The sequence below is a fragment of the Triticum aestivum genome, chromosome 4B (genome assembly GCF_018294505.1).
Source record: "Triticum aestivum cultivar Chinese Spring chromosome 4B, IWGSC CS RefSeq v2.1, whole genome shotgun sequence".
NCBI lineage: Eukaryota > Viridiplantae > Streptophyta > Magnoliopsida > Poales > Poaceae > Triticum > Triticum aestivum.
In genome coordinates this window covers 551943774-551957025 of record NC_057804.1, presented here as the reverse complement: position 1 = coordinate 551957025, position 13252 = coordinate 551943774, and the positions used below count along the sequence as shown (strand labels likewise).

Here is a 13252-nt window from a genome sequence, read left to right as displayed (position 1 = left end):
CGCGCGCGGGTCGAGGGACTGCGTAGAGCGATGGAGAAGACGCAGCCACACCCAATCACCCATCGCGAACTCCGCCTCGCGATGATGATCGTCGTAGTAGTGCTTGGCCAGCTGCTGGGCCTGAAGGAGACGCTGACGAACCTCAGCAAGCATCTCGTCGCGAGTGCGGATGAGGTCACCCGCAACCTCCGTTCGAGCTGTATCCGGATCCACCGGAAGTATAGGCGGGGGTGGTCGACCATAGACCACCTCAAATGGCGTAGCGCGCAGGGCGGAGTGATAAGAGGTGTTGTAGCAGTACTCCACCCAAGAGAGCCAGTCCACCCAAGCGCGAGGCCGATCACCTGTCACACAACGCAAATACATGGCAATGACCTTGTTAACCACCTCGGACTGCCCGTCCGTCTGAGGATGGAACGCCGTACTCAGGCGGAGCTGGACACCCGCCATCCTGAAGAGGTCGCGCCAGACATGGCCCGTGAACACGGGGTCTCGATCACTGATGATCGAAGCAGGGAACCCGTGTAGACGGACGATGCCGTCGAAGAAGGCCCGGGCCACGGACGCCGCCGTGTATGGATGGCCGAGCGCTATGAAGTGGGCGTACTTGGAGAAGCGTTCGACCACCGTGAGGATGACCGACTTGCCGCCCACCTTGGGAAGGTCGTCAATGAAGTCCATGGATATGTCCGCCCAGACCTGAGATGGCACCTCCAAGGGCTGGAGTAACCCGGCCGGCCTGAGAGTCTCTGTCTTGTTGCGCTGGCATGTCTAACAAGACCGCACCCAGTCGCGGACTAGGGCGTGATCGCCAGGGATGTAGAAGTCGGCGCGAAGACGATGGAGGGTTTTCTGCATACCCTCATGACCCGCCGAGTGGGCGAGCTGTAACACCTGGTGACGGAGATCATCCTGCGCCGGAACAAAGACCCGACGCCCATGGAGGAGCAGTCCGTCAGAAAAGCGCCAAGGCTCCTCCAGGTCGCCGGCCGTGAGCTGCTGCTGAAGACGGATGGCGTCGTCGGCCGTCGCAGTGGCGCGGCGAATGTCGGTGAAGAGGACGAACATCGGCCCGAAGCGGATGCACAGGGCCGCCCCGGCGGACTCATCAGCGGAGGAAGCGAGGTCGGAGTCGCGACGGGACAGCGCGTCGGCCATGGTTGTAAGGCGGCCCGGCCGATACTCGACGGAGAAGTCGAAGCCGAAGAGCTTGCTGATCCACTGGTGCTGCGGCACGGTCGACAGCCGTTGGTCCAGCAAAAACTTTAGGCTGTAGTGGTCGGTGCAAATCTGGAAGGACCGTCCCCACAAGTACGGCCGCCAATGACGAACGGCCTGTACAAGGCCAATGAGCTCCCGCTCATATGCTGCCGACTTAAGATGACGCGGAGCGAAAGGCCGGCTGAAGAAGGCGAGGGGCCCATCGCCCTGATGAAGCACAGCGCCAAACCCTGCGCCCGAGGCGTCACAGTCCACCATGAACGGCTCGTCGTGAGGGCCCCCTTGAGGGCCTCGAACGCCGTTGTCGCCTCGTCGTCCCAGGCGAAAGCGTCGCGGCGAAGCAACCGCGTGAGGGGCGCCGCGATAAGCCCGAACTCCCGGATAAATTTCCGGTAGTAGCCGGCGAGGCCGAGGAACCCGCGGAGAGCCTGCGGCGAGTGAGGCGTCGGCCATGCGGAGACGGCTGCCACCTTGTCGGTGTCCATAGCCACCCCGTCGGCCGAGATGGCGTGGCCCAAGTAGGCCACCGAAGGCGTCCCGAACGAGCACTTCGAGCGCTTAAGGTGGAGGTGGTGCGCTCGAAGCTCGTTGAAGACGATAGCGACGTGCTGGAGATGCTCGGCCCAAGACGCACTGTAGATTAGAATATCATCAAAGAAAACGAGCACAAACCGGTGTAAGTAGGGAATGAGGACGTCGTTCATCAAAGCCTGGAAGGTCGCCGGGGCATTGGTGAGGCCAAAGGGCATCACCAAGAACTCGAAGTGGCCGTGATGAGTCCGAAACGCCGTCTTGGCAATGTCATCCGGGTGCATGCGCACCTGGTGGTACCCCGACCGGAGGTCAAGTTTGGTGAAGAAGCGCGCCCCGTGGAGCTCATCGAGGAGCTCGTCGACCACCGGAATAGGGAACTTGTCCTTAAGGGTGACAACATTAAGGGCACGGTAGTCGATGCAGAAACGCCATGTGTCGTCTGACTTGCGGACGAGAAGCACCGGCGCGGTAAATGCGAGGTGGAGAGCCGGATGATGCCTGCCGCGAGCATGAGCGCACACTGCCGCTCCAACTCATCCTTTTGCAATTGTGGGTGCGATAAGGCCGTACCGCCACCAGTGCGGAGCCTGGCAGAAGATGTATACGGTGATCGTATGTGCGGGCGGGCGGAAGCCCCTGTGGCTCGGTGAAGATGCCCACGTGCTGCTGGAGGAGGCTCTCCAATAGTGGGTGCTCGGCCGTGGCAGTGGTCGCGGCCAGCTGGAGTGGAGTGGTTGGGGCGGCACCTCCAATGCCGTCCCACTGAATGCGGCGGCCCAACCGCCAGAAGGTCATCGTCAGCGCGTCAAAATCCCATAGAATAGGACCAAGAGTGCGTAGGAAGTCGACACCGAGGATGAAGTCGAAGCAGCCCAAGTCGATGCCGGCGCAGGTGATGGTGAAGTGCTCGTCGCCGATAGTGATGGGCACGTCGCGGGCGAGCCCATGGCAGCGGAGACGGTCGCCATTAGCGACTGTGACTCGCAACTGCTCACCGCCGGTTGGCTGTAATGCAAGGCGCCGCATGGTGGTCTCCGGCAGAAAGTTATGCGTGGACCCTGTATCCACTAGGGCCACCAGGCGCTCGTCCTGGATCATGACCGGTAAGAGCATCGTCCGTTCATCACGGATGCCGGCCAGCGCGTGTAGGGACACCACGAGGGCGGTGGCCGGGGCGGGCGCGGGTGCCGCTGCGGGCTCCGCAAGGGCTGGAGCGCTGAGGCCATCCTCCAGTGTCTCCTCCTCCGGCTCGTCTGTCGTCTCCAGGTAGAAGAGACGGGGACAGACATGGCCCGGTGCATAGGGCGCATCACAGTTGAAACACAAGCCCAGGCGCCGACGTTCCAGCTGTTCCGCCTGAGTGAGGCACCTGAATGGCCGCGTCGGTGCCGGGGCGGCTGTGGACGACACCGGTGCTGCCGGAGACGGCCGGGGAAGCTGTCGGGCCCCACGTGGCGCGGATGGACGCGTTAAGGCCTGGGCGCGCTGCTCGAACGCCTGGGCATAGTACATGGCCGTCTGAAGGTCTTGGGGCCCCTTCATCTCGACATTCACGCGGATGTGGTCGGGAAGGCCGCCGATGAAAAGCTTCGCCCGTTGTAAGGCCGTCACACCGGGCGCGTGGCACGCCAGGGCCTGGAAGCGGTCGGCGAAGTCCTGCACCATGGAGGTGAACGGCAAGCGGCCCAACTCGGCCAAGCGGCTCCCGCGGACCGGTGGCCCGAAACGAAGAAGGCACAACTCTTGGAAACGATCACACGGGGGCATGCCGCCCTCGTCCTGCTCGAGGGCGTAGTACCATGTCTGGGCGGCCCCGCGGAGATGGTAGGAAGCCAGCCAAGTACGCTCCGACGCGGGTGTGCGCTGTCCGCGGAAGAACTGGTCACACTGGTTGAGCCAGTTAAGAGGGTCGTCGGAGCCATCGTATGTGGCGAAGTCGATCTTGGCGAACCGGGGCGGCTGCTGGTGTGGCGCGCCCTGGCCCACTGCCTCGGCGGTGCGTAGGGCGAATGATGGTGCGCGGTCCATGGTGGAAGGCCCAGCGTAGTTCCCGGTGACGCCCGACGCCTCGGGCTGCAACGGGAAACCGGACGGCGGACGGGCCCCCGGGTAGGCCGATGGCGGCCCGTGAAGCCAGTCGGGGAGTGGTGATGGCGATGACGGAAAGCGGACCTCCTGGATCGGAAGCCCGCTCGACGACGACCGGCCCAAGTTAGGGCTAGGATGGGGCGGTGGAGGACCCTACTCCGTGGCTGCTGGAAGTGACGGCGCGGATGGCGCGGTCCAGGTGGGCCATTGCGGCCCTGTGGCGGCGGCGAGTGGCGCGGTTGCCGTCGCGAGCGGCGGCGGCCACTGTGGCCACGGCGGCGGTGCGGCCGCCGGGGCGGGGAGCGCCGGGTAGCCTCCGGTGATGGCCCCCGGTACCGAGTACCACGGCAGCGCCTGCGGACCCGCGGCCAGGGCGGGATGTAGTGGTGGAGGCGGCCCGTACGGACTTGCCAGGTAGAGGCGGATGCCCTGGACCGCGGCGACTAGGTCGTTGAGGACGCCGGCCATTGCCTCCTGTGTGAACTGCTGCGGCTGCGGGGGAGGTGACGGCGGCGGCGTATGTTGGACGGTGGTCGGTGGCCGCCCGTGGCCTGGCGCGATGCCGGGCGCCGGGAGGGTCGGCGCCGAGAGCGACGCCGTAGCGCCCGCCGAGAGCGAGGCCGTGACGCCCGGCGCGGAAGCGGCGGTGGTGGAGTTGATGGGCAGCGGCGGTGGTGACGACGGCGGCGGAATTGGAGGTGGCGAAGACATGGTCGAAACCCGGGTACCTGATACCAAATTGGTAGGACTAGGGTTCCTACCGGCTCTACTCCGTAGGTTATACGGGCAGAACAGCGAGGGTTGGGGGCGAGGGCGGCGGCTCCGGCGTGTTGGCGCCGTCGCGAGGGAGAAGAAGGGCGGCGGCGGCTAGGGCAAGGTGCGGCTAGGGTTTCCGGCTCCTCTGGAGCCGGGCAATATGATAGAACTATCTTTATTGCTTGATCTCAAACGATGTCTTACAACTAGTATTTATAACTTTAGCCTAAGATAACTTGCCTAAAATAACTTGCCTAAGATAACTTGTGGGTCAAGCCCCTGATACTAATGCCCGGTGGGCCTCTTCCTTGTATAGACCAAACCGGTCATAACATCATGTGACCGACTACATAACAAGGAGATGTATTTTAGTCATTATCAATTCATTCTCTGAGTAGCAGTAGCTCTCTTGTTCTGATTTGTTCCCTCACCAGAAGCCAGACGAAGATTTCGATTTAGCCGGCGCATAATTGTAACAAATTTGCAAAGCTTAAACTGGTAGTATGCTGTGTAGCCAATTATTGAGGCAGCTTGACTGCACGTAGCTCCGGCTTGCGCAGGGTCTGGGTAAGAGCCCAACCACTTTGGATCTATTGTACGCAGCCTTTGCCTACATTTCTGCAAGAGGTTATTTTCAGGACTCGAACCCGTGACCTCATGGTCACAAGGCAGACAATTATTGAGGGGAGTCTTAAAATGAGCGTTAAACTCTATTGTGTCGACAGTCATTTGACTTGCCCAAATGTCAGGCAACCACTGGCATGACTGCAAATCCAGTCCATGTGTAGACCATTCCTTAGGTTGCTGTAACTAATGATGTAAATTTACATATGTCACTGCACTTTAAAGATGGAAGATTGACGGTCGGTGAAGCATGCTGGTAATTTTTTTCCTGAAGTGGAGAAATACGATGAATTCTCACGTCAAGGGGTATGTTTGGTAAGCTTCATAATGCTAGATGTGACGGGTTTCCTTGCTGGCAATGATGTTCACTATTTTCCTTCTGGGCATGCTCTTATCTTTGAATCACTGAAGAGTGCACTTATGTCTACATCTACATGGTTGCGGTTCGAGATATCTGCCATACTTCATGTTCCGCTAAAACTGTACTATCCTACTGGACAGGTTCTTGTTCTCTCCTTTTGTAATATCAGCTACCTTGTTCTTGCAGGACCAATAACAGCTTATACAAGGATATCTCCATCTTCCCCGTAAACAGCCTGTCCATCAACAGTTAAAAAGCTGCATATCATCGAACAAGGTTGGCTCTACAAGCGTGTTCGCTGACTATGCAAACTGCAATACATACTCCAGATAAGAGAGTTATCACTTGTATGCATTCTAGATCCAACACAGACTGCCTTTTACCAGTTTAAAGCATATGAGATATACTAGTTGCTTAAGAACAAGTGGTTGAATGCAAGTAAAGTGGAGCGTGAGGGCTGAAAACTTATTTAATTAGGCATGGTCCATACAGATTAAGAGTTAATTAGTTTTTTCTGTGAAGAGTGAGTGCTCAGTATTATCATTGTTCAGCGAATGCATTATGCTTGCACGCAGTCCTTAAGTGGGAACATGTGCAGTAAACTCCAACACATAGCTACACTATGTTTATCGTTTTTAGGCGATTTTTTTTATGATCTTTTTGGATTTTGCTATAGAAGGTTGCAGGAGCTAGAAAAGGTCTCTGGTTTTTCCTCAGCGGAGCAACTGCTAGTTATTATAGACTTTCTTCAAACACTTTACAAGTTCTCACAGACTCAAAGTACTTTGCTAGTGATGGTAGGGCAGAGGGTTTGTCTTGTCATTAAACTAGATCTTGAAAGCTTAATGATTTGAGCACACATGTTATCTTCATAACTCCAGACACTTGCCTATTTGGTTGAACTCTAGAACTTAGATCTTAGCCTTTTGGCACTTATTTAAGCTGATCCCTTGATGTTAGCCTTTGGAGAATCCCAAAAGCTACAGCATGTTAAATATTCCTGTAGCTGATAGCTGTCTCGTTGCCTCTTCTGTCTAGGAACTAAAAAAACACTACTAGAACAGATGATTAACACACGAGGGCAAGAGGTTTAGGTTGGAGTTAACAAACTTTAGGTCTGTTATCCTGTACTCTCTTCAGCAGCTAGACTCTGTACTTAACTCGATAGGCTTAATCATCTCACCCGCCATCTACGGACTAGATCACTAGATGAAGAAGGCAAGGGGGAATGATGCAGCCATGGAGGGCTGTCCGGGCCATTGTAGCTTCGCAAGGCTTGTCTTACAAGCACCCTATGGCATGGCACGGACGCTTTCCTCTGCAGAATCATATCTTGTGCCCTTTTGTCTGTCTTTGATGTCTATATATATGTCTCTGCCACTCCACCATTGTCATTGTGTAAAGGGCAATGGCTGCTTTTCTGCTTCTGCTCCTTGTTTCCTCGCTCTCATTTGCTGCCATTGATCCTGTTCAATCCCATTCACATGTAGTGTTTTTTGTGCAGATTTTCACTCCTCTTTTACCTGTTTGTCAGATCAGATGTTCACTTCATGTCTGCTCTCTCTTCTGTTGCATCGCAGGTTCACATTGTGTATTTGGGGCACAACAACGGTCTGACTCCTTCGCTGACCACACAGTTTCATCTCCAACTTCTGTCAAGAGTCTTTGCAGAGTAATATACTATCTTACTTTCTGAGCTAAAATTAAAGGGGGCAATAGAAGACCATTGAATTCCTTGAAGTTGATGAAAAAAACAATGCAGTGCAGAGGCACAGCACCATCTAATGCATATATAACACGAATTCATCTGAGTTATTTCAAGTAGTACTATGACTATCAGGTAAACAACATAAAGTTTAAATCCTGGAGTTAAAATTTAGGTAATTGTTTCGTTTGTACTCCTTATGCCATAATAGAAACTTCTATTAATTCTGTTTCTCAGTTTATACAATCTGTATTGCATGCTTAACTTGAAGCAATTCAACCATTTGTCTATAAAAGATAAAACCACGCATCTTAGAGAATCTGGACATGTTTGTTCTCATTTGGCAAGAAAAATGTGGCTAAAAGGAAACTTACATGAATGATCACAATATTGCAGGCCGGAGGAAGCAAGACAAGCTATTCTGTATAGCTACAGCTATGGATTCTCTGGTTTTGCGGCAGTGCTCAATTCAACGCAAGCCACCACATTGTCGGGTAACAATTACTCCTATACCCCGTGGACATAGTAGTCAGAAAACATACCTATATCTGTACATACTTAGTTTTGTGCATTTGAATATTGCCATAAACTGACAAGGAACCCCATGGTCATTATAATCAGAAACAGAAGAGGTCATATCAGTATTCAGGAGCAGGATGCTGCAGCTCCATACAACAAGGAGCTGGGATTTCATGGGCCTCAGCCTGCATTCACATATGGAGCAACCATCCTCCCAAATGCATTTGAAGTACGGAGACGACGTAATTGTCGGTATCCTCGACACCGGTACTTGTCCTCTAATTTCACATCCCGGCAAATCCTGCTGCACTGTCCTGTACTTGCTTGCAGCTTCTCTGGCTTCACACATGACATGATCTTGTAGCCTGAAAGGGACATATAGCTACAAAATTATCTAAAACCCACAGGCATGGCACCGCAAGAGAAATGACATGAACAACCATGAAAGTGAAAGATACTATAATCATTTCTTGAATGCAGGCATACCATGCCAAGATCTGAACTTAACAATTTTGTAGCGGCATTGCACTCATACTCATTCCTGTTAGTGGTTACAGTGCTGTGGTCCTTAGCATTTCAGTGTGTGTCTGCCTCTGCCCTCAACAGGTGTGTGGCCTGAATCCGAGAGCTTCAGAGATGACCCCCACCTAGGCCCCGTGCCGTCGTCATGGCGCGGCACATGCGTGGGAGGCCAGCAGTTCGACCCGGCCACCGCGTGCAACCGCAAGCTCATCGGCGCGCGCTACTACCTCGCTGGCTTCGAGGCTGAGACCGGTGCGCTGAACACCAGCGGCGGCGCGGAGTACCGGTCGGCCCGGGACCGCGTGGGCCACGGCACGCACACGGCGTCCACGGCCGTTGGCGCCGTGTCCCCCAACGCGAGCTACTTCGGCGGGCTGGGCCGCGGCGGGGCGCGCGGGGGTGCGCCCAGGGCGCGGCTGGCGGTGTACAAGGTGTGCTGGTTCAAGGACCTGACGGGCCGGTGCAACGACGCCGACATCCTGGCGGCGTTCGACGACGCGCTGCACGATGGCGTGCACGTCATCTCGGCGTCCCTCGGGTCCCCGCCGCCGCTGTCGCCGCTGTTCGCGACGAGCACCGAGGTCGGGTCGTTCCACGCCATGCAGCTCGGGGTGTCGACGGTGTTCTCTGCGGGCAACGACGGGCCCGACGCGGCCATGGTGCAGAACGTGTCGCCGTGGGGTGTCACCGTCGCCGCCAGCACCATCGACCGGAGGTTCCCGACGGTGATCGCGCTCGGGAACAATGCCTCCTTCGTGGTGAGTTCTTGGCCCTACTAGTGGCCGACTACGCATGCATCTGTGGACTGTGGTGCATGCAAGAAACTGGGATACAGTGGACTTCTCATTTTTCTTTGGTAATTTACACAGGGAGAGGGCTTCATTGTGAAGGACATGAAAACGCCTTTAGTAGAGAGCACTAGCGTCTTTGCCGATGGGTAATCTCTCTCACACAATCCCTACCGAGTATCTATCTGTTTTTGACTGACCGATTTGCGTTGATCCCGAAGGACGTGCTCCTTGGACCAGCTGGTGAACCGCACGGCGGCGTCCGGGAAGATCGTCCTGTGCTTCTCCACCATGGGGATGGTGTCCGGCGAGGGCGCGGCGCTGGCGGTGTATGCCGGCGGTGGCTCCGGCGTGATCTTCGCCGACTCGAGCTCCCGGCGGTCCAACCAGGACAACTTCCTGCCCACCGTCCACGTCAACCTGCGCCAGGGCACCCACATCCTCAACTACATCCAGAGCCGTCCAAGGTAACCAATTAACCACCTACCGCCGTCGGATGGGGCACGCGCGTCTGAGATCAAGCGCTCTTCTCTGACTGCGCATCCATCGTCTGCCAAATGCAGGCAACTGCCGACCGTGCACGTCTCGGCGAGCAGGACCGTTGTCGGCAAGACGCCGGCGCCGGCCATCGCCTACTTCTCCTCCAGAGGGCCCAGCTCCATTTCTCCAAACATTCTCAAGGTAGAAGAAACGATCACCTGAGCTTGGCATGGCGAAGAGCACATATACATAGACTGAACCGATCTGTTGCTGAACTCGCAGCCTGACGTAACCGCACCCGGGGTGAACATCCTGGCGGCGTGGCCGCCCAAGTCGTCGCCGACGATGCTTCCTCTGGACAAGCGCTCGACGGAGTGGAACTTTGACACAGGCACGTCCATGTCGTGCCCCCACGTCACCGGCATCGTCGCCATCCTCAGGTCCGTGCACCCGACCTGGTCGCCGGCCACCGTCAAGTCCGCCCTCATGACCACGGCGTACGTGCACGACGACACGTCCGATGCCATGCTGGCCGGCGGGACGCAGAAGGCCGCAGACGCCTTCGACACCGGGGCGGGGCACGTGGACCCGCTGCGGGCGCTGGACCCGGGGCTGGTGTACGACGCGGACGCGCGCGACCACGTGCGCTTCCTCTGCGGCCTCGGCTACACGGAGGCTCAGGTGCGGCAGATGGTGCTCCCCTCCCCGGCGCTCGACACCAGCTGCGCTGGCGGCGCCATTGGTGACGCCGACCTCAACTACCCTGCCATCGTGCTCCCCGAGCTGCGGGCTGCGGCGACCGTGAAGCGGACGGTGACGAACGTGGGCCTCCAGAGGGAAACCGTGTACCACGCTACCGTCATCAGCCCGCAGGGCACTCACGTCGAGGTGTGGCCGCCGGCGCTGGCCTTCTCCCCGCGCTGCGCCAGGGCCGAGTACTACGTCACCGTCACACCGGCTAAGCTCTCGCGCGGCCGGTACGACTTCGGCGAGATCGTGTGGTCCGACGGCTACCACCGTGTCCGCACGCCGCTGGTCGTCAGGGTCACCAACCTGCCGGACGCTGGCGTCGGCGCTCACCCCACGAATCAGCACCGTGATACTACTGAGTACTGACCCACAACCACAAGCTACCTAGTTACGGTTATCTAGAACTTGGCGGTGCACGGATTCCGGGCTTCAGAGTTCAGACCAGGATTTCCCGTGTGGATTTGTGTAACGTTTTCGATTTCACTCGTTGAGACAACACAGTAGGTGTCACTGGTCATGTTAAAGGTGCGGCAAATTTAAGAGTGATACTAGTGGCATATGCAGGCTCAGAGTTTGATGATTCATATTTCACCTTCACCTCTTGAACATTTGAGATGCCTTGTCCTGAGTCCTGACCAGCTGGCCGGTGCTGAGCAGTGGAAGAGGACCAGTGGGGAGTGTGACTAACCAGTTGCATTTGCAGTCATCTCTTCAGACCAGTGCGTGGAAACGCGGGAGTACAATACTTGAAAGCTATGAATAGCTCATGTGAAGTGAAATCTACAAATGGCTTTTGGTTATACCTCCACCTCTAAGATGCACCACATCTTCCTGGCTCACCATAAATTCCGTTCCAGCTATATGCCGGAACTTTCTACTCCACTCACAAGTACATGCAGGGCGACCACACCCCCGGTGCCCTCGGGACCAATATAGTTAACCGGGTATCACTCTAGTCCATATACAACCATTGGAGAAACCGCACATCTTGATGAAAGATAGCCAAATATAGGAGGGAAGATCGTTCCATATAAATGTGTCCCAACGTCCTAGAGTGAACCCTCCAGTTCATAAAAAAACGAGAGGTAAATCACACAGAGAACCATCAGCAATGGCGAAGATTTCTAGTAGCACCGTCGTTCTCCTGGTGTTTCTCGTCTCGTCGTGGGGGGCATTGCCGGTGTTGTCCCGTGGAGGGATGGAGGATGGAGGAGGCGGGTAAGATGATACTCCATCTACAAGCATTCTAGCCATGTCACCACAACATAAGTCCGCGATTAACTTATTCCCACATATATAGTTTAAGCGGGTCTTTTTTATAATGTTTAACCGTCACCCTTTCACACTCATGCATGCGTAGCTAATAGTTCTTGTAGGAGTATATGTTGTTCCTGATGTTTGTTACTATTTTTCAGTATCGGTGCTAATATTGGGCTTCAAAAGTCTATCGGTGCTAATGTTGGTGTTGGTGCGAATGGAGGCGCCGGTGCTGGTGCTGGTGCTGGCATTGGAGCAAATGTAGGTGTTGGAGCAAATATAGGTGCCAATGCTGGTCTTGGTGCCGGTGCAAATGGAAACGGTGGTGCTGGTCTTGGTGTCGGTGCACATAAATCTATTGGTGCTAATGTTGGTGTTGGTGCGAATGGAGGCGCTGGTGCTGGTGCCGGTGCTGGTGTTGGTGCTGGCCTTGGAGCAAATGTAGGTATTGGAGCAAATGTAGGTGCCAATGCTGGTCTTGGTGGTGGTGCTGGTGGTGGTGCTGGTGCTGGTGGTGGTGCTGGTGCTGGTGCGAATGGAGGCGCTAACATTGGAGCTGGCATTGGAGCAAATGTAGGTGCCAATGCCGGTCTTGGTGCCGGTGCCGGTGCACATAAAGGTATTGGTGCTGGTGTTGGTGCTGGCCTTGGAGCAAATGTAGGTATTGGAGCAAACGTAGGTGCCAATGCTGGTCTTGGTGGCGGTGCCGGTGCAAACGGTGGTGCTAGTGCTGGTGTTGGCCTTGGAGCAAATGTAGGCATTGGAGCAAATGTAGGTGCCAATGCCGGTCTTGGTGTCGGTGCACATAAAGGTATTGGTGCTGGTGTTGGCAAATGATGGAAGCCGAAAACAAATAAGTCAACTAAAGGTGACGTCGATTCTAGCTACGAAGAGAAGGAAACCGAAGCAAGTCAATCAACTAAAGATGAGACCGGTTTTGACTACGTTTCAAAGAACAAGGAACTTTAGAGAGCCATTACATGATTTAGCATGATATTTACTCATTATCATTTCTTTTTACTTTGTTACATTCTTTTCAAGATTCTACGTTATATATACTAGCAAAGCGTCATGCTGAGTCATGCCTCACATTGGAGGGTGCAAATATCCTACCAATTAGAGATATGTCCTAAAGACAATTCTAGAGACAAGATTATATAATGTTGTATCCATGAGTTATGAAATGTTCCTTGAATAATTTTTTTATATTGATGGGCAAGTATTTGACTTGTTTGTGAAACTCTATGCTTGCGACACACATGCAGGATGGTGTATCAATACACTAAGGGTGTGTTTGGTAGCCTGCAGGGAGGGTGCACGAGCCCAAAAGTTCCGCATTGAACACAGTCTCGGCACATCATGTCTCAACAGATACATCACTACCAAACAACTACACATGCACGTACCCAATGTGTCTAGACTTAGCATGTCTCAAAGGGAAACAACTATACTAGGATGGGAACAGCTACCAAACGCACCCTAAGGGATCACAAGGGTGCACCAGTCTCTGAAAGCAAAGGGGCACTGGCACATTTTTCACAAAACATGCAAGGCATGTACATTAAGAACAGTACCACCTAATCCCTGCTCTCTCATGAATTAGGCGTTTCTCGCCATTTGATTTCGTCCATTAAACATTTCTGACCG

General features: G+C 55.0%; 2 protein-coding genes across 2 annotated transcripts; both read left to right on the top strand.

The window, feature by feature from the left end:
• Positions 1-6993: 6993 nt before the first annotated feature.
• LOC123095195 (subtilisin-like protease SBT3.18) lies at positions 6994-10945 on the top strand. The gene is made up of 9 exons (XM_044517004.1): positions 6994-7070; positions 7165-7256; positions 7686-7783; positions 7911-8075; positions 8415-9088; positions 9200-9267; positions 9340-9585; positions 9682-9799; positions 9881-10945. Exons 4-9 carry the CDS (start codon positions 7946-7948, stop codon positions 10712-10714), a joined length of 2070 nt encoding a protein of 689 aa, XP_044372939.1. The 5' UTR covers positions 6994-7070; positions 7165-7256; positions 7686-7783; positions 7911-7945; the 3' UTR covers positions 10715-10945.
• A 445-nt stretch (positions 10946-11390) lies between these two features.
• On the top strand, positions 11391-12811 carry LOC123095194 (fibroin heavy chain). Its single transcript, XM_044517003.1, has 2 exons — positions 11391-11566; positions 11764-12811. The coding sequence occupies exons 1-2, from the start codon at positions 11460-11462 to the stop codon at positions 12440-12442; spliced, it is 786 nt and encodes a 261-aa protein (XP_044372938.1). The 5' UTR covers positions 11391-11459; the 3' UTR covers positions 12443-12811.
• The last annotated feature ends 441 nt before the right edge of the window (positions 12812-13252 follow it).